This window comes from Trichechus manatus, unplaced genomic scaffold, assembly GCF_000243295.1.
Source record: "Trichechus manatus latirostris isolate Lorelei unplaced genomic scaffold, TriManLat1.0 scaffold00076, whole genome shotgun sequence".
Lineage (NCBI taxonomy): Eukaryota > Metazoa > Chordata > Mammalia > Sirenia > Trichechidae > Trichechus > Trichechus manatus.
Genome location: NW_004444012.1, coordinates 11,396,474 through 11,418,134, shown reverse-complemented (window position 1 = coordinate 11,418,134; position 21,661 = coordinate 11,396,474). Strand labels below are relative to the sequence as shown.

Genomic DNA, 21,661 nt, shown 5'->3' with positions numbered 1-21,661 from the left:
ACCAAGGATAGGTGAGACCCAAGGGAAATAAAGTATAAATCGCCACAGTTTCTCTGGAAAACTATTTGATAGTATATATTAAAAACTTGAAAAACACTCATTTCGACAGAGCAGGAGAAAAATGTAGAACAAAAAATAAACTCACAAAAAAGATCAGACTTACTGGTCTGACAAAGACTGAATGAAGGAACCTCTGGGACTATGGCCCTAAGACACACTTCTGACCTGGAACTGAAGTCATTCCTGGAGACCACCTTCCAGCCCAACCATAGACAGGCCCATAAAACCAACAGTAACACTCGAGAGCAACGTGCTCCTTAAATCAGTCACTCATACGAGATCAACGGGCAATATTTACCCAAAAGCAAAGATGAGAAGGTGGGAAGGGGCAGAAAATCAGGCCGAAAGGTAAAGGGGAGCCCAGGGTAGAAACGGGGAGAGTGCTGACACACTGTGGGGAAGAAAAGCAAGGCCGTGAAACACTTTATGTCCAAACCATCGAGTGGGAATCTAATTTTCTCTGTAAACTTCCACCTAACGCACAATAAAAAAATAAAAATAAAAATAAGTAAATAAAAATACCCATTTATTCATTCAAAAAATATTTATTGAGGGCCTACTATGTATTGCAACACCAAACAGACAAGTTCCCTGACCTCATGGGCTTATATTGTAATAGGCAGGACAGATAAAAAGCAATTAATAAATAATAAGTAACTTATAATAATCATAATAAATAAGTATAGAGAATAGTGTGCCCACCCTTTGATCCAGCAAGTCACTTCTAGGAATTTATCCCAACTAACTTCATTAGAGATATATACAAAAACTTTGTTACAAGCATTATTTATACTAGAGAAAAAAAAAATGGAAACAACTTAAATGTCCAACAGTAGGGGAGTGCTTAAATAAATTATGGTATATCTACGAAAATACAGGGGCCCTGGTAGCGCAGTGGTTAAGAGCTTGGCTGCTAACCAAAAGGTCAGCAGTTCGAATCCACCAGTCGCTCTTTGGAAACCCTAGGGGGCAGTTCTACCCTGTCCTATATGGTTGCTGTGAGTTGGAATTAACTTGATGGCAATGGGTTTGGTTTTTTTTTGGTTAAGGACAATTTTTATAATGCGGCCAATAAATATCACGTTATAAAATAAAATAAATTGATGTGACAAAATGGTCAAAACAATCCTTCAGTTAAAAAAAATCAGACAGCAAAAGAGAATGAAAAATACCACATACATATATGTATATATGTGTATACATACATATATATTATATATATATATAGTACACGTATATTGAATCCTGTTGACACAGTGGTTAAGCAATCAGGGGCTAAACCCAAGGCTGGCAGTTTGAACCCACCAGCCGTTCCATGGGAAAAAGATGTGGCAGCCTGCTAATGTAAGGATTTACAGCCTTGGAAACCCTACGGGGCAGTTCTACTCTGTCCTACAGGGTCACCATGAGTTGGAATTGATTCAACGGCAATGGGATGGGTTTTATATGCATGTGAGAGAGAAAACTAAGGAAACAGAGAGTATCATAAAGATAAATACAATGGTTATAATGGGTAGTATGATAAAAGGGTGATGTGTGGCTGATTCCTCTTATAGATTTCTATAGTTTTCAAGTTTTCTATACTGAGCATATATTATTTATATATTTTTTAACAATCCTTAAGCCAACTCAGTACAATCCCTATAATTCCATCAGTTATCCTGGTTTTATGGCATTGGTTAGAACCTGGTCCCAAATCACAGTATTGCTTATTCAGGCCTCTGCATCTTCTAATTCAAATCAACTTAAAAGCATCTTATTCTTCTATATAACAAAAATTTAATTTTATCTATAAGGTTCAGCTTTCTCTTTACATGACCATATTATTTTGGACTTTGGATTTACCAAATCCAGTAAAAACACACATAACATTTGTTGAATTCACTCACCATGATATAGTGGTCAGTAAGAAGAATAAATGATGCCAGGGGATCAAACGTGAGATGAAGATCCTCTTCAACAGAAAATACGTGGTGAACGGTCTTTCTCCTTCCAGCAGAATCCTAGTTATAAGCACAGCAGAGAAGTAACTCTCAAGAAGATTTAAATATAACCCTCCAAGAGTAAGTTCCCAATAGCTTTTCTCAGTTATCTCTGAATAAACCAAAAAAATCCCATTGCCGCTGAGTCGATTCTGACTCATAGTGACTCTACAGGACAGAGAAGAACTTTCCAACGGGCGACTGGTGGAGTCGAACTACCGACCTTTTTGGTTAGCAGCCGAGCTCTTAACCACTGCGTCACCAGGGCTGCTATCTCTGAATAGCTACATTTTTTTCATTACTTTCTTTTGTGGAAAAACGTACATAAAATTGACCTTTTTAACCATTTTTAAGTGTACAATTCAGCAGTATTAAGTACATTTACGCTGCTGTGTAAACATCACCACTATCTATTTCCAGAACTTTTTCACCATCCCATTAAACAGTAGACTCCCCATTTCCGGCTTCCCCCAGCTCCTGGTAACCTCTATTCTATTTTCTATCTTTATGAATTTACCTATTCTAGATAGAGTTCATTTTCAGAATATACTAGATACATTATATTGAATTTTTCAAAATTAAACTTAGTTTCATCTTTACCAGTTGACTGAGAAATCCCCTAAATCAGAGTTCAGTGTGGATACAGCCTAATCATTTACATAGCAAGCTGAACATTACTAACTTACCTGGACAATTACTTCTATGTTGTGTGTCCCATTACTGTAGTTTCTGGGATTCCACTTTAGTATGAAAATAGGACCAGACAAATGAACAGCCTCCCCTAAATGAACTCCATCAATCTTAACTGCGACAGAAGTAATAGAGGATGAGGAAAAGGCCAAGACTCTAGAATGGGAGCATACATGAATGTGTGGTTTTAGGTGATTGTTTTTATAAAGAAGGAAAGTCCTTTTGTACCTGGAAAAGATATTATAGGAAGAACAATCACACTGCGCAACTTGTAGGCATCGCCATTCACATGCTTCTGGTTTCCACCTGAATGGGGGCTTTTGGATTTGTACAGTTCAGCAAACCTGAATTGGTGAGAAATTAGGAACTCCTATATTCTTTTACTTTTTAGGAAAGAAAATCAACTTTCTTTCAACAAACCCTGCTGGAGTAGATCTCAAGTTCACTCCGAAAAAATTCTTCAAGTCCTGGTTTTTATCATGGCACACTCCTCTTAAGATAATATGAAGCCTACCATCTGCTCATTTGGTTCCTAACATATCGCCCAGAAGAAGCAATGTCATGTAAAGGGCTAGGCTTCCCTTCAGAGAGAATAACCCTTAAATCTGGTATCAACTTCCTATCAGACACCTGACTAAGATGTGTACTCCACTTCACTGGTAATCAAAATTATGTAAATTTAAGAGCTTGGCACCATTTTTTTCACATTAATTAGTGAAAATTTTTAATTAATTAGTGAAAAATATACTTTAAAAAATTCTTTTTAAAAAGTATAATATCCAATAATCATAAGAGTACTGTGCAGCTGGCCCTCACATTGCTTGGTAACATTATAAAGCAGTAAATCTGTTTTAAAAAGTAATTGGGCAATCTTTATCAACAATCATAAAGGAATTCCTCAAACTTTTTCACTTAGAATCCTATGTCTAAAACTCTATCTTAAAGAAATTATTCAAATGAAGGAAGAACCTATATGCACCAGATGATCATCCCCAAACTTAAAAAAAACACAACTAAAGGTTCACCAATAAAATAGGAAAACGGTTATAAAAATTGTGATACATTCTAACTCGATGAAACGTTACCGAAACCCAAACCCACTGCTGTGGAGTCGATTCTGACTCATAGCGACCCTACAATACAGAGTAGAATTGCCCCACAGCGTTTCCAAAGCTGTAATCTTTCCAGAGGCAGACTGCCACATCTTTTTCCTGGAGAGCGGCTGGTAGGTTTGAACCGCTGACCTTTCGGTTAACAGCCGAAAGCATTAACCATTCTATAAGAATGGCATATTAAGCAGTTATTAAAATAATCATTATGAAGACAATCTAGCAACCATATAATGTTAAGAGAAAAAAATAGGTATTAGACTAGACTGTGCCCTATGATGGAAACCCTGGTGGCGTAGTGGTTAAAAGTTTGGCTGCTAACCAAAAGTTTGGCAGTTCAAATCCACCAGGCACTCCTTGGAAATCCTATGATTACAAGTATATAAAAGCGTGCCTAAAACAGAAGACCCAAGAAGGAAAACTCAGAAATGTTAACAGTAGTTCTATTTGAGGGAGGAAAACTCCCCTAAATAATCTTTATAATCCTATCACTCTATTTTCCAACCGTTGTTATATTTCTTTTCAAAATAAAAGAGTATTTAAAACAGTGCTGTTACACTTGAGAGAGGCGGTGCACCTCTTTGCAAAAGGAATTATAACGTCCCATGAAGACTCTATTAATCTATACCATCATATTCACATGTCAATTGCATTTTCAATTCCATAAGATTTAGAAAGCTTTTGCTTTATTGGAAGACCATGTAGCAAGATGAAAAAATATATATTTCTAATATATAATGTGAATTTTTAATATAAAATAAGTTATATAAAGGAATATGTGCATTATGATTACACAGGCATACCTTGTTTTACTGCACTTAACATATTAAATTTTTTACAAACTGAAGGTCTGTGGCAACCCTGTGTCAAGCATGTCTATTGGTGCCAGTTTTCCAATAGCATGTGCTCACTTCATGTCTCTGTGTCACATTTTGGTAATCCTTGCAATATTTCAAACTTTGTCATTAGTATTATCTCTGTTATGGTGATCTGTGATCAGTGATCTCTGATATTACTATTGTCATTGTTTTGCGGTGCTACGAACCACGCCCATACAAGACGGTAAACTTAACTGATAAATGTTTTATGTGTTCTGACTGCTCCACCGACCAGCCGTTCCCCATCTCTCTCCCTCTCCTTGGGCCTCCCTATTCCCTAAGACACGACAATATTGAAATTAGGCCAATTTATAACCTTACAATGGCCTCTAAGTGTTCAAGTGAAAGGAAAAGTCGCACATCTCTCACTTTAAATCAAAAGCTAGAAAGATTAAGCTTAGTGAGGAAGGAATATAGAAAGCTGAGATAGGCTGAAAGCTAGGCCTCCGGTGGCAAACAGTTAGCCAAGCTGTGAATGCAAAGGAAAAGTTCTTGAAGGAAATTGAAAGTGCTACTTCAGTGAACACACGAGTGGTAAGAAAGCAAAACAGCCTTATTGCTGACAAGGAGAAAGTTTTAGTGGTCTGGATAGAAGATCAAACTAGCCACAACATTCCCTTAAGCCAAAACCTAATCCAGAGCAAGGCCCTAACTCTCTTTAATTCTACGTAGGCTGAGAGAGGTGAGGAAGCTGCAGAAGAAACGTCTGAAGCTAGCAGACGGTGGTTCATGATGCTTAAGGAAAGGAGCTATATCCATCATAACATAAATGTGCAAGGTAAAGCAGCAAGTTATCCAGAAGATCTAACTAAAATAACTGATGAAGGTGGCTACACTAAACAACAGCTTTTCAATGTAGACGAAACAGCCTTATATTGGAAGAAGATGCCATCTAGGACTTTCATAGCTAGAGAGAAGAAGTTAATGCCTGGCTTCAAAGGACAGGCTGACTCTTGTTAGGGGCTAATGCAGCTGGTGACTTTAAATGGAAGCCAACGCTCATTTACCATTCTGAAAATTCTAGGGCCCTTAAGAATTATGTTAAATCTACTTTACCTATGCTCTATAAATGGAACAACAAAGCCTGGATGACAATACATCTGTTTACAACATGGTTTACTGAATATTTTAAGCCCACTGTTGAGATCTACTGTTATGAAAAAAAGATTCCTTTCAAAATAATACTGCTCATTGACAATGCACCTGGTCACCCAAGAGCGCTGAAGAAGACGTACAAGGAGAGTAATGTTTTCATGCCTGCTAACACAACATCCATTCTATAGCCCATGGATCAAGAAGTAATTTCAACTTTCAAGTTTTATTATTTAAGAGATACATTTTGTAAGGAGATAGCTACCACAGATAGTGATTCCTCTGATGGATCTGGGCAAAGTAAATTGAAAACCTTCTGGAAAGGACTCACCATTCTAGGTGCCATTAAAAACATTCTTGATTCATGGGAGGAGGTCAAAATATCAACACTAACAGGAGTTTGGAAGAAGTTGATTCCAACCCTCATGGATGACTTTGAGGGGTTCAAGACTTCAGTGAAGGAAGTAACTGCAGATGTGGTGGAGAGATCTAGATTTAGAAGTGGAGCCTAAAGATGTGACTGAATTACTGAAATGTCATGATAAAACTTTAACAGATGAGGAGTTGCTTCTTATGAATGAGCAAAGAAAGTGGTTCCTTGAGATAGAATCTACTCCTGGTGAAGATGCTGTGAACATTGTTGAAATGACAACAAAGGGTTTAGAATATTACATAAACTTAGTTGATAAAGCAATGACTCCAATTTTGAAAGTTCTACTGTGGATAAAATGCTATTAAACAGCATCGCATACTACGGAGAAATCTTTTGTGAAAGGAAGAGTCAATCAATGTGGCAAACTTCATTGCTGTCTTAAGAAATTGCAACAGCCACTCCGACCTTTAGCAGCCACCACCCTTATCAGTCAGCAGCCATCAACATCGAGGCAAACCCCTCCACCAGCAAAAAGATTACAACTTGCTGAAGGCTCAGATGACAGCTATCATTTTTTAGCAATAAAGTATTTTTAAATTAAGGTATGTACATTGTTTTTTTTTTGACATAATGCTATTACACATTTAACAGACTACAGTATAATGTAAACTAACTTGTTATATGCACTGGGAAACCAAAAAATCTGCGTGGCTCCCTTTATTGTCATATTTGCTTGGTTGCAGTGGTCTGAAACCGCGCCTGGGATAGCTCCAAGGTATGCCTATAGCAATATACGACATGCATATAAAAAGACTGGGATAAAATACACGAAAATAATAATGGTAGGAGATTGGACTTCTGGGTAATTTTTAAAATGTCATCAGTTTAAAAATATATGTATTTATATTTTAACTGAATACAAACAAAACAGTAAGCAATTTACATAATGTGTACGTTATTGAGAAAACTGATATGGGATATCTCATAGCTTTCACATGAGAATGCAGGCACAATAAGTTATTCTCCATCAATATCAACCTGAAAGTCAATTCTGAAAAACTGCTACCTACCTGATGTGTGTGGAGTGAAGGAGTCTTTCTAGGGGTTCATGTTTAGCATAGCTATAGAGGAGTGATTTAGGGTTGGTGATAAGAACCACAGGCCACTTGCCAAAGGTCAAATCTGCAAAGCTAAAAAGGTCGTGATCAAAAGCAAATATCCGGTACCTAGAGATCAGAAGACAATAAGAAAATTTAGTAACTTCATATTATAAAAGGGCATGAAGTAATACAGGAAATGTATGTAAAAATACAAAACTAGTGTTTTTTTACATCATGAATTTGAATGCAGGATAAACAATATTGTTTCTCTGTCTTTCCTCATTCTAATCACTCTATCCTTCATGCCTGTCAAATCTCCTGGGATCTGACTGAGGCAATGAATTTAGTAGTGCTCTACAACAATGCCTGGTACACAGAATGCACTCTTTCATTTTTAAATAAGTGCTGGTTGAATTAGTTCATTTACTTTAATACTTTAAGACTATTTGGAACCTAAGACATTCATTATAATCTTAATATCTGACATTCTTCATCTCATCAACAATAATACATAAAATACTAAATGATTGATATGAACACAATTAGAAACATTCCATACTTCCTTTAAACCTTTATTTCTATAATTTCACAGATTTTAACAAAAGTTAAGTTGTTTTGATTTTCCAAATGCATGATGAAAGGTATAAAATATTCATTAAAGTGTAAACAAAGTCTTGTACTTTCTGACTTGTAGAATTGAGGAAAAAGGTGATTAACTGTGGCAGAAACAACAGTGCTCACCAAACAGTCCACAAGCTCTCCTGTGGTTCCCAGTTTCCCTGGCATTAGGCTGGGACCATGTAACTAGTTCTGGCCACTGGGCTGTGAACAGAAGTGACACGTGTCACACTTCTCGTCTAAAGTACGTAAGGGTGGGTACGCATTCTCCGTGCTCTCTTCCCTGCTCTGTGATCAAGGTGTTCAGACAGTAGCATTATAAGATAGAAGAAGCCTGAATCCCTCAGTCACCCCATGGAAGACAGCTGCCCTGACTCACACTGGACTTTACATGAATAAAAAATAAACTTTTGTTGGGTTATCCCATTGACATTTTCTGATTTATCTGCATCCATAACAAAGCTTAGCCTAATATTACTAATCTACTAACTGTTTTGTTTATTTGTTTTTTAAACTGTCTTTATTTTCACAATGCTTAGGGCTCACTGAGATTCTGTTAGGGTGATGTAAAAATTCAGGAATGGTTAATAGTGATGGTTGAACAACATAATGAACAAAATTAATGTCACTGAACTATACATGTGAAGATTGTAGAAATGGCAAATGTTTTGTTACCTATATATTTACCACAGTAAAAAGAAAAAAAAAAATTTGTCTTATTTTAACTAATACAATTTAAATGTTTATAAGGGCAAGTAAAAGTTAGGTCCTTTCTATAAAAGTGCAAATAAAATGCCAGGGCTGGAACACAGGAGAGCAGGTGGGAAGAGAAGGAAGGGAAATGGTTTTACAATAAATATCACTTAACTTGTAAATATAGCATTTATAAGAAATCAAGAAGCTGATCAAGGGTTAAGAAGGCTATCTGGCAAAAGGCAATCACAGCCCAGCCCACATCCTCACAGCCACGAGTAGACAGGTCTTAGCTCAAAGTAGTTACAGCTGCCAAGTAATTACAGGCTTCAAGGAAGCTCTTATACAGTTTCTAGAAAAGCTAACAGAAATGAGGATGTGCTTTCCAAGATGTAAAGCTGCTTTTTAATTAAAGGAAGTAGTTAAAAATAGAAAGACATTCAGCTCAATAAATACTTATCGAATGCTTTATATCTTGAGAGGTGGAAGTCTGAACGAATTAAATAGCAATTGATAATAGCTAAACAATGAGATGATACTCATCTATACTTAGATAACTAATATTTCACTTAAATAATTCTTCTCAAAATATATGGCTAACTATACATATACATACATATACCTGTGTATATATCTGTGTGTATATATATATTTGTAGCCCTGGTGGTGCAGTGGGTAAAGCGCTCGGATGCTAACTGAAGGTCAGTAGTTGGAACCCACCAGCTGCCCCGCTGGAGAAAGATGTGGCAGTCTGCTAATGTAATGATTTATAGCCTTGGAAACCCTACGGGACAGTTCTGCTTTGTCCTACAGGTCTCGATAAGTCGGAACAGACTCAACGGCAACTGGTTTTACATACACACACACACACACACTTTTATGCAAGTAATGCACATTTTCTACGTTTGCCAATTGTGCCCTCCCCCGTGAGGTATTTTCGTAAACACGCTATGCTAACTTTTTTTTACAGCAACATGTAAAAACAATTGGCATAGTGACGTTTATGAAAATACCTCACAGGGGAAAGGCGCGGTTGGCAAACAAACGTAGAAGGCGTGCATTATCTGCGTAAAAATACAGTAGTTAAAATATATAGTTAACTATACTATATGATTTTAATAAATGTTCTCTATTCGAAAGGCTTTAACCTTAATGAAGTCAACCATCATCTATGTCAAGAACTTAAATCACTAACATAGCAATAACTAGAATGGTAGGTATAAAATTAGGGAGGAAATGACGTATTTCCAGTACTAATGTTTTTAAAGTGTGGTCCATAGGCCACCTGGTTGGCTTTTAAAAAATGCAGTTTCTTGGGCCCTAGTCCAGCCCAACAAAATCAAAATCCCTAGAGGTAGAGCCTAGAGTTTTTCATTTTTAATGAGCCCCTCATAATTCTTGAGTATACTAGATTTGAGAACTATTTCCTACTGGATGCATCTTCAAAATCCTATGTAACATATGGCAAACATCACTGCTGCAACAAAGTTTTTGCTTAAGACAAAGACTACTAGATAAATATATTACAAAAAAAAAAAGAAAAAAAAAAACCCCACAAGTTTTTCCTTAACTGAGATCAACCATGATATTAAAAGAAGACTCTATCATTGTTTTAGCAAAACTTACATGTATTTTAAGAACTATCTATATGGGATCAAAGAGACAACAGCAACTTGAAAGATTAGACAGGAACCTTAGGGGGCAGTGAGTTTGTATTAATGGGGAAGGAACAACTCAAAAAAGGAGTGTGAGAATGGTTGTACAACTCGAAGAATGTAATTAATGTCACTAAATTGTACATGTAGAAACTGTTGAATTAGTATATGTTTTACTATGTATATTCTCAACAACAACAACAAACTAAATAAAAATTGGAAAAAAAAAAATTTACATGTACACGTTTTACTTTGTGGGGTAGTTTCCTTACCTTCTGTTATCTTTCCAGTCTCCCACCTCAAGCTCCAAAGTGCCCTGGAAGTGTCGCGTGTGCAAAACAGGCATCAGTCCACCAAGTGTATGGAGGTGCCCACACAAATAAGCTGTGGCTGAACTAATCAATGAAAAATAAATGGAATAAATGATAAAAGATAACTTGTGATGCCAAACCAATAAAAATGCCTCTTTGGGAAAGCAAGGTATGTAGAGCACCATCAATGAATTAAAAACAATTCATTTTAATTTTAGAAGCCTGTCTTACCTCATTATTGACCGGATTCCTGGTGATGAAGACAGGATAGTAGATGTTGTAAAATGTCCAAACCAAATAGTATGGTTGCTCCAACTACTTTCCTTGGCAAGTGATAAAAGCTCTTCCATTTGTTTCTGAAACAGAAGAAAAGTAGAAGAGTCTTTAATTAGGACTCAGGCTGAAATCTAGTCTTAGGAGCGGTCAACAGATTAAACAATTCCCCTAAAGTTTTATACTACAGGCAGCTCTTGGGTTACAAACTTCCAATTTACAGACAACTCGTACTTAAGAACAGACTGCCATGAAGTCTATTATATTAAAAATTTGAGTTAAATACATAGAATGGTTCATAATAACAAATGCACGCACTATGTTGTGACAGTCATGAAATCACTGCATGGTTTGGAAGTGTTTATTAAGTGTTTTATATGCATTAAAAAAAAAAAAAAAAAAAAAAAACAACACCAAACCCACTGCCGTCAAGTCGATTCTGACTCATAGCAACCCTATAGGATGGGGTAAACTGCCCCATAGAGTTTCCAAGGAGTGCCTGGTGGATTCGAACTGCCAGCTTTTTGGTTTGCAGCCGAACTCTTAACCACTACACTACCAGGACAAACATTTGACTAACTGATGCTGAATAAGAACTGTATGTGCCTGTTCCAACTTACCTATACATTCAACTTAAATACAGAGTTAGGAATGGCTCTCATTCATAACCTGGGGACTGCCTGTAGTTATATTGGGTCTGGGCTTAAACCCTATTAATTAATGACTTGCATGGACCTCTATAAATTTCAAACTGTTCTCATGCATTATAATTTATTTAATCCTAATAATAGCTCTCTTCAATAAGTAGGGCAGGTATTATTCCCATTTGACAGAGAAGAAAACTGAGAAAGAAGTCACCACAAATCTTTTCAGCCTTGTATACCACATTGTAATTAATAATGGGGATGTTGAAATGAAACTTCTAAAACAAAATGTACACATGTCCACAGAAAGACTTACACCTGTTGTTCATAACAACTCTATTCATAGAATAGTGAAAAACTGGGTACCATCAATAAATTGCTGCATATCCATACTATAAAATACTGCTTAGCAATAAAAAGGAAAGAACTGCTGATATACACAATATGGATGACTCTCTGTGGTGCAGTGAATTGCTTTTATGTGGTCTTTCTAGTCATGGTCTCATAATTCCCACAAAATGATTGGCTAAGACTATGCAAATAAGATGTATAAAACTCTTACAGGGATTGGACAGTGGCTATGCAAATAAGGTGCCTGTGGCCTACAAAAGGGATTGGTCAGTTTTGCCATTCCCCTAAGCTTTAAAGAGCCAATCCCACTGAGGTTGAGGATGACCTCACTACCATGAAGAAGAAGAGCCAGGAGCAAAGCACATCTTTTGGACCCGGGGTCCCTGTGCTGAGAACCTCCTAGACCCAGGAGACAGGGAGCGATCTAACACTGGAGGCAGCACGAGATGGCAGCAGCCTTCAGGCAGGAGGCTTCCTGGCAGAGTAGGGTGCTTCCGGGCACTTACTGGAGCTGCTGAAGAGCTGTAACACTTGCCCAAGCAAGGCAGAGGCTGAGAGCAAGGCCTGCCTGCTTGCAGGCACAGCAGAGAAGGAACTGAGAGGTTGGAAGCTGTAATGATTGACAAACTGTATCCCGTCTTCCAAGTTGTTCCTGTTACTTCCAAGTTGATCCTGATCCCGAGCTATAACCTGTTACTTCTCTAATAAACCCCATAATTGTGAGTATAATCTGTAAGTTCTGTGTGGCTAGTGCAAAGAATTATTGATCCTAGCAGAGAAGTAGAGAGTGCTGTGGGGGAGGACAGCTGGTGTCAGAACTGGTAAAAAGTTTGGAGAGTGGAGGTATGTCTGACCTCTACCTCACAGGGATCAGCTTTGGGTTGATGGTGATCCTCTCTCCACCTCCTGAATTTAGACGAGGTCTGATGCCACCATATACAATCTCAGAAAAATTATATTGAGCAAAAGAGTAAAAGAAGCTAGATGTAAGAATATATATTGTATGATTTCCTTTATATAAAATTCTAGAACAAGTAAAACTAATCTATAATGATAGAAAACCAGTGGTTCCCTGGGACTGGGAGTGAAGACTGCAAAGTGGCACAAGGGAACTTTCTGGGGTGATGGACACATTCTATGTCTTGATTGTGGTGGTGGTTATACCAGTGTACACATTTGTCAAAACTGTTCAAACTATACACATAAAATCAGTGTATTTTATTATATGCAAATCATATATCATAAAGTTGATTTAAAAAAACAGCTTGCACATATATAAATATGCATTAATATTATCTGTGAAGTGCTTATAGCAATAAATTCCTGGGCCCTATCCTCAGAGTTTCTAATTTGTTAAGTCTTGGATGGGGCCTGAGAATCTGAATTTTATAAGGCTCTATCTAGTTGATTTCTATGCAGATAATCCTTGAATTATACCTTAAATACTATTCTAAAAAACAAAGTATATAATGTGTGTGTGTGTATATATACATATACATATATATTCTAAGAAGTAGGATTTAAAATAATAAATAAGTTAATCAACTCTGTTTAAAGATATTTGGTAGGTAGGAAACAAAATACACCTTCACTAAATAAAATGCCTAATATAACATAATGCACTTGACTAATTCTCTGTTTACTTGATTTCAGGCTCCTCTGAACCTCATATCACTCTGAACCTCTTCCAGCACTTGGCAAATTCTGCCCTTTGTTATAGTTACTGCTATCAGTACAGGTATAATACTCCACCACTAGTTTAAAATACTCTAAGAGGCCAGGGACTTGATTTTATCACCTTTGTATCCTCACATACGGGCACCTGCTCATTAACTATTTAATGACTTGGCATTTGTCATACGAAGTAATAATGAAAGGTTCTCTGATGTGACTTTCCAGACAGTTTCAATCTACCAACAGTTTTCACTTATCCTTGCCAAAACTAAAAGAAACATGTACTTCAATAGTTGCCCTTCTCTTATAAAAAACTGGATTAGTTAGAAATGGCAGTTATGGGGATTTAGAAATATACAATACAGTACATAAAGCTATATGCCTTGCACCTTGCAAAGTGCATCCTGCCCTTAGTACCTATTTAATAAATTTTCACTGAATAAATAAAAAACGTGAGGTACTATTTCCCAGATTTTGAGACAAGAACAGGGATAGCAATAATAGTGAAGTAGCCAGTAATTTCTTTTAGCCATACCTATAAACACCGTAAAATTTTTCTCAAGCATTTCTAGATAAGAACTTGTTTACCTAGGATAACTTTAAGTGAACTACGTGTATTGGAGAAAAAATAAAACAGATAAGCAACAAAGGGAAGTGAGATTTTTACTGCACCTCATTTAAAATTCCAAAGAAATTGTAGGGTCTCTTAGGTCCTGGACTGAGGGTGGCATCCACACAGATGAAAGAATAGTTGCCAAAGGGAGTACTATGAACATAATGGAAAGAGCCATCCTTACGTACAGCAGAATATTTCCTAAAAAAAAAAAGGGCAGTAAAGTTTTATTTCAATCATTAAAAAGACAGAATGAATAGGAGAAACATGTGGAACGGAATTCATATTCTGAAAAAATCCAGACTTACTGGACCAGTGGAGGCTAGAGGACTCCCTAAGACTATCATGCTGAGATACTCTTTAAACCTTAAACTGAAATTATCCTTTGAAGTCACCTTTTAGCTAAATAATAGACTGGGTCATAAAATAAAGAATATTACCTGTGAGTAATGAGCTCCTTCAAAAAATCATCCACAGGAGACCAAACGGTCAAAAATTACTCTAAAGCAAAGACAAGACGGTAAGGGGGCAGGGAAACTAGAGTACTGGAAATGGTACAACCAGAATGGAATGAATGAGAATGACGACACATTATGAAAAATGTAACCTGTATCACTGAATAATTGGTGTAGAAATTATTAAATGGGAACTTAATTTGCTGTGTACACTTTCACCTTAAACACAATAAAATGTTATTTAAAAAAAAAAAAAAAAAAGACAGAATGAATCCCAGCTCTTTCCCTAATATCACATTAGATTTAGCCTACCTTCGAAAAGAAAATGTACTGATTTACAGGAGTCCCTGGGTGACTCACAGTTAAGTGCTAATTAGAAGCACAATGAATACATTAGTTGAAAGAAATTTCAGATTTTCTCCCCTTTTAAAATACTCTTCTATAGATTTATGCAAACTAAATCATCAATGACCAAACACAAGGTGACCAAGTAAAGCAGAGAAGTAGGAAAGCTATTCTAGGCAGTCCACTAAACATTCAAAAAGGGATGAAAAAGAATCTAGTGAAATGGTACTTATTCCTCATTAAAAAATTTAGTGAGGGCCTACTAAGAGCCTAGCAGACTTCTTGGTGTAGTGAAATACAACAGGTCTTTATTCTTGAAACAGGACTACCACTACCAGTTGCCACTGAGTAGATTCTGACTTGTGGCGACCCCATGTGTGTCAGAGCAGAACTGTATTCCACAGGATTTTCAATGGCTGATTTTTTGGAAGTAAACTGCCAGAATTTTCTTCCGAGGCACCTCTGGGTGAACTCAAACCTCCAACCCTTTGGTCAGCAGCCAAGTATGTTAATGTTTGTACCATCCAGGATGAAACAGGACTAAATCAAAACAAAACCCACTGCTGTCAAGTTGGTTTCAACTCATAGCAACCCCATAGGGTTTCCAAGGCTGTAAATCTCTACAGGAGCAGACTGCCACATCTTTCTCCTGCAGAGCCGCTGGTAGTTTTGAATAGCAGGCATTTCAGTTAGCAGCTGATCGCTTTAACCACTGCACCACCAGTGCTCCTCAGTCACACGCCAAGTCCTATTACTTCTCCTTTGAAAATGCCTCTTAACTATTCCCACAGTCCCCACAGAAGATGCAAACTGCTAAAAAGAAGTGAAAGGAGATTTTCTCCCCTGTCCTTTTCCCTTCTCAGATTAACAAAAAAGGGCAATTTCTCTTCCAAGTTATAGCAGCTCCAATTATGTAAATTCAGTTAGTTAACCAATGCTTTTCCACCTATCATCGTCAAGTTGATGTCACTGTCCCCACATCCATGAACTTTAACCAGATGAGCATGTCTTCTACTCACTTCAGGCCCTTCCCATATCATGACTGGACTGTTATTGTAGGACTCTTCTATTTGTTCTTTGTAACTCCAATCTCTCCCCTGCCCCCTTTTTTTTTTCCTTTTTACCTCTATCTTTTTTCTCTATTGTTGTGAGGAAATACTATTTTCATTATGTTACTTGTCTCCTTAAGAACTTGTACTGGATTATGAACCCATCACATCTAAACTTCTATCCTACTCTTGTCACTTAAGACCTCCATAAACTGGCTCAAAAAAACCTACCCATTGTCATCTCAGTCCTCAGCATGAACCTCCATTCTGGTGACAAGCTCCCTTACTACCCCCAACAGCTGATTCCCGCTTTTAAAGCTCTCTTCATGCTGATCCTTTTGCCTGAAATACACTCCTCAGCATTGATTCTCCAAATGCTACACATCTTTTAAGACTGGATGTAGTTTTCACTTCTTTTATAAAGTCTTCTCTAAATTCACCCCATGTTGATTTCTGCCTGTACTGATTCCTCATAATGATTATGGTGTACACCACATAATCTAGCATTTCACCAGCCAGTCCTTCATTTTCTTTTCTAATTGTTTCTTATCTCCCTTAACTAGACAAAGGTAAAGACCATATTTTTTTATACTAGCTCTTCTGTCTCTCACAGTATCTTGCTAGTAAAGGGCTCTCAATAAATACTCGCTACGGGATTGACTGACAATGCAGAACAAAGCTACTGGGTACCTTGGAACTGAAAGTGAAATTACAACCCAAAGAAGAATGCCAACTCATTTAAACCAGGGAACTGTTTTCTAAGTCAGAGCTCTCCAGCCTTTTTCACATCCTTGACACACAAAGAAAATCGTTTATATTTGTATGGTATCCCGGACTAAAAGGACAGTGTAACCAGGGGTAACCAGCTGGGCTCTCTAGTTACCCCAGAAGCTGAGGGAATCAGTATCTCAACATTCCAAAAACCCACTGACCTCAGCACACTGACTGATAAGCTCTGATCTAAGCAAGAGAAAAAAGAGTCTGTATGGAATATTAAAAGTACCATTAGTCAACAAAAAGCATTAAGCTACATGAAATTTAAAAAATTAAAGGACAGAAAAGTACAAATAAAAAGAACTGAATCTGTCACAAAAAAGGAAGCCTCCTTTTTGAATTACCAGAGGTAATTTGTAGAAATTTTATCTGTTAAAAAATGTTTTCACTCATTCAGTGAACTAACTGCACCCTCCTTGTAACACAGACTCTACATGGTTGTCGGTCTTGTCCGTTATAGTACCTGTAATAATTCTCGACACTCTCCAGGCCTGGAATGTTGAATGCATCTATATTAAAAAGGAAAAGCAAATATGTTACTGACTAAAGAAAAAATGACAATTCTTTCTACAACACTTTAAATGATAGAATGGCAATCAATTAGATAATTTTTAAAAATTTGACAGTTTAACAGAATTCAGATTATCATTTAAGGTACCTAGTACACTCGGGAAAAATAGGTCCTTTGAATTATGTACTATTGGAATAAACCAGCTTGAAGTTATAAGATGGGATTGTTGTCGTTACTGTTGTTTTAATCCTGTAATTTTGGAAACCAGCAAGGAGTGGACTCATGCCTGACTTATGGATACAGGTCAAGTGCTTCTGAACAGCCTATTACTTAGGTAACAGGGTTAAAGCTGGTCTCTTCTTAAATCTTAAAAAGATAGAGTGGGAAAGGAGTTATATAATGGGAAGTGGTAAGGTTAGGGACATCATAGAACGCTTATCTAGAAATATAATGATACCATAAAGCTTGATTGCCTGGTTGCAATAGATAAAATTGCTTATCACCTTTGATTTCCAAGAATCTACTACATTTTCAATAACCTTAAAGAGTAAGCTGTAAATACAATTTCTGCCAAAAGAAATATTAACATGTATGCAATCCTCTTGCTAAGTAATTGTCTTAGTTATCTAGTACTGCTGTAACAGAAATACCACAAGTGGATAGCTTTAACAAACAAGTTTATTCTCTCACAGTTTAGTAGGCTAGAAGTCCAAATTCAGGGCATCAGCTCCAGGGGAAGGCTTTCTCTGTTGGCTCTGGAGGAAGGTCCTTGTCATCAATCTTTCCCTGGACTAGGAGCTTCTCTGCGCAGGAAGCCTGGGTCCAAAGGACACACTGTGCTGCTTTCTTGGTGGTATGAGGTCCCCCTGTCTCTCTGCTCACTTCTCTCTTTTATATCTCCAAAGAGATTGGCTCAAGATACAATCTAATCTTGTTGATTGAGTCCTGCCTCATTAACATAACTGCCACCTGTCCCCCCTCATTAACATCATAGAGGTAGGATTTACAACACATAGGAAAATCACATCAGATGACATAATGGTGGACTATCACACAATACTGGGAATCATGGCCTAGCCAAATTGATACACTTATTTTTGGGGGACACAATTCAATCTATGACAGTAATAGGACAACTCTGAGTTATAGTTAAATCTTAATAAAGATTAATTCCCTCTCCCGTCTTAACATAATATATAAACACATAACCACTTATCATTTATGCCTATACAAGTTAAATTACATTACTATGAACTCCAAGAGACTATCCAAAATATTTGATCACAAGACTCTTCTTGATATTCATTACTTGAAATAAATAAGTCAGTAGATTCTTGGAAATCTTTTTTAATATACACAGATATGCTATTTGTTGCGAAATAATTTGACCTATCTACTAATTAGCATCAGGAAAAAAAAGGAAATGTAAATGTACCAGAGTAAGTTATAAGCCAGATATCCTATTTTTAACTTTCCTAGCTGCTTAGAACTATTTACAAAGAGGGTGTTTTCTGATCAAGCCAATAGCTGTGTAGGTAGAATTATAGTTTAAAATGATAGCTTAAAAAAAAAGCACTCATCAGCAATGAAGTATTAAATGAAGTACTTTATTAACCAATGAGAAAGTCAACCTTTATAAAGTAAACAAACAAACAAATCTACTATCAAGACTCGGAGAAGAGTTCAATTCCTTACTAAACCAACAATGATAATCTGAGAAATGGTATTATCCATTTCTCTGCCCATGCATATGAGATTTGTTGGCAAATTTTTAGATTTTAATTTTTTTAATTATATACAGCAGAATTCACTTTGTGGTGTACAGTTCTGTAGATTTTTGACAAATAGCTGTGTATCTACCGCCACAATCAAGACACAGAACAGTTCTATCACCCCAAAAAATTCCCTCATGGTGCTTCTTTGTAGTCAACTTCTCCTCCCATGCCCACTCCTGGCAACCCCAAATCTGTTCTCTACCTATAGTTTTGCCTTTTTCAGAATGTCATATAAATGGAATCACAGTACGTAGACTTTGGGTTTGGCTTGTTTCACTTAGCAAAATGTATATTTATTTTAAACATCTGCCTGCATGGGTTTTTTTTTTGTTTTGTTTTTTATTGTGATAAATATATACGTAACGAAACATTTGCCATTTCAACATTCTTTACATGTACAGTTTAGTGGCATTGTGTTCATCATGTTGTACAACCATCACCACTATTCACCTCCAACTTTTTCCATCACCCTTAACAGAAGTTCTCTGTCTCCTAGGCAGTGGATCCCCTTTTCCGCCTCCCTCCCACCCAACCACCCACCCCCGGTAGCCACTAATAATTTCAGGTCTATATACATTTTCCTGCTCTAGATCTTTCATATAAGTGGCATCATACAATATTTTTCCTTTTGTGACTGACTTATTTCACTCAGCATGATCTGAATGGGTTTTGACAGAAGCTTTTCTTCAATGTAATGAAGAAAGGACCATAACAACTCTAACCTCAAAGGCTAACAGTGGCATCTGAAGTTTTTAAATCATATAACTGTGTTTCAGAACTGTGGCCTTCAGTATATCTTAGAAACCTGTTACAATGTCCCATTTTATAATTTTACAATCGAAATTGGAGACTCTTTCCAAAGGAAAAAAAAATCTGGGTCTTGACTCTTACCATGATTTCCTTTAATATCCAGCCACTTGGTTTTTTCCATGACCCTTGTCTTCTTTAGAATACCCTGGTAAGTTTGCCATTCTACCTCATGCTGCCTGGATCCCAACTTGTCCTTGGTTTTGGCATCAGTCAGGTCTCCTGTAGGTTTAAATAAGAATCGAATCGCAATGCAAAATTCTCACCAAGGGCTTTGTTTATTATGGATTAGCAAGCTCCTATTTAACCTTCTGGGATACTAGATGTAGGCTGTGAAAAAATATGTTTAAAGAAGGAGTACAAAATGCATCATGAGATTCTGATAAAATGAAAATCTTTTATAAGAAACTCCATCACTTTGGCAGGTGTCTAATATCTGTGGTGAGCTTATTTTCCAAACCCAAAATCAGGATATGTGATCGCAAGAAGCAATCTAGAAGATGTAGTCTGGACAATGAAATACCAAAACTTCTAGGAAACGAAACAGAACATTTGCATTCGGGGCACTTCCATACAATGAGGGCTGATACTCCATCATATCAGCAGGGGTGTTTTAGTAGTGTAGGTGGGAAATGAGTTCCCAGTAGACCGGATAAATGCTCCGTTAGCTTCCTCTCCTCCGACACAGTTTGGGGGCAAATGGTTACAGGCTTGACTAGACTAGGGAACCCAAGCCACAGAAGTACCAAAGAATGAAGAAAAAGTACGGAGTCATTTGAAGCCTCAAACAACTGACAAAATAACATTGACTAATAATACAGTGGTGAAGAGCTACGGCTGTTAACCAAAAGGCTGGCAGTTCGAATCCACCAGCCGTTCATTGGAAACCCTACGGGGCAGTTCTACTCTGTCCTATAGGGTCGCTATGAGTTGAAATTAAATCGACGGCAACGGGTTTTACTTTTTTTTTATTTAATAACGTAAAGAAACTGGAAAAGGTAGCAAAAGGAGAGAAGCTTTGCTTTGTGGTTTAAGAGCCTTCCCTAATTCTCAAATCCAGAACTGCAACAGTAACAACAATCAGACATAAATATAGCAGACAGCACAGTGACATGAGAATCACCAACCTTGCTTCTACTGTGCTGACAAAACTTTGCTATGGAAAATCATTTGGCCTGGATCTTGACTTAGTTATCCACAGGCAAAGGGAACTATAACGTCCCATCTCCTCTACCTCACAGGGCTCACCTGGGGCTGTGTGTCCCCAAAGTGAAAAGCTGCAGCCCTGGCTAGCATTCTACCATCCGCAGCCGCAGAACAACCCGACAGCACGGCAATCCCCCCTACCTGTTGCTAGGACGAGAGCTGGTTGAATGATGTCAATAGTTTCAGAACAGAACTTCTCTAAGTCTACCGCTCTGCCTCGATCGTGAAACCTGCTCAAGTGAATGTCGGATATCTGCCGAGAGCAGGTATTAAACAGAGATAATCTGAGTCGGGAAGAAAGAAGCGGCTTTCTCGCGAGGAAAGAAAACCGGCAGAACACACTGCATCAACCACCCGCCCCCGCCCCCGCCCCCGCCCCCGCCCCCAGGGGCACGGCCAGGACTAGACACACTCTCGAGCTGCAACCTGACTGAGGCCCCCAGCCCGGAGGCACAAGTGCGGTGGCGCCCCGCAGAAACCGCCCAGCGTCTCACGTCTCTGTGCGCGCTCTGCACCGCCCCCACCCCGTGCTCTAGCGGCGTCACCTGCAGACCCCAGAAGATGTTGTTGTCTCTGGGGCCCGGCGCGGGGTGCGGGCTCCAGGGGCGGCGGGGCTGGGGCCG

General features: G+C 37.8%; 1 protein-coding gene across 7 annotated transcripts in view; it reads right to left on the bottom strand.

Moving 5' to 3' along the window:
- The window catches only part of TMEM62 (transmembrane protein 62), a 47,744-nt gene that overhangs the window by 12,488 nt on the left and 13,595 nt on the right, over nt 1–21,661 (bottom strand). Inside the window, exons 1-11 of one of the 7 annotated variants that reach the window (XM_023735201.1) lie at nt 21,584–21,655; nt 21,180–21,291; nt 19,917–20,054; nt 17,203–17,248; nt 14,176–14,317; nt 10,793–10,917; nt 10,523–10,645; nt 7,255–7,410; nt 2,961–3,076; nt 2,729–2,847; nt 1,950–2,063 (exon numbers count right to left, since the gene is read on the bottom strand). In XM_023735201.1, coding sequence (XP_023590969.1) covers nt 1,950–2,063; nt 2,729–2,847; nt 2,961–3,076; nt 7,255–7,410; nt 10,523–10,645; nt 10,793–10,917; nt 14,176–14,317; nt 17,203–17,248; nt 19,917–19,956 — 981 coding nt within the window. In that variant the 5' untranslated portion in view covers nt 19,957–20,054; nt 21,180–21,291; nt 21,584–21,655. Of the gene's footprint in view, nt 1–1,949; nt 2,064–2,728; nt 3,077–7,254; nt 7,411–10,522; nt 10,646–10,792; nt 10,918–14,175; nt 14,318–17,202; nt 17,249–17,940; nt 17,987–19,916; nt 20,055–21,179; nt 21,382–21,583; nt 21,656–21,661 lie in introns of those variants that run through there. The other 6 variants (XM_023735202.1, XM_023735197.1, XM_023735195.1 and 3 more) reach the window with 6 other exon arrangements.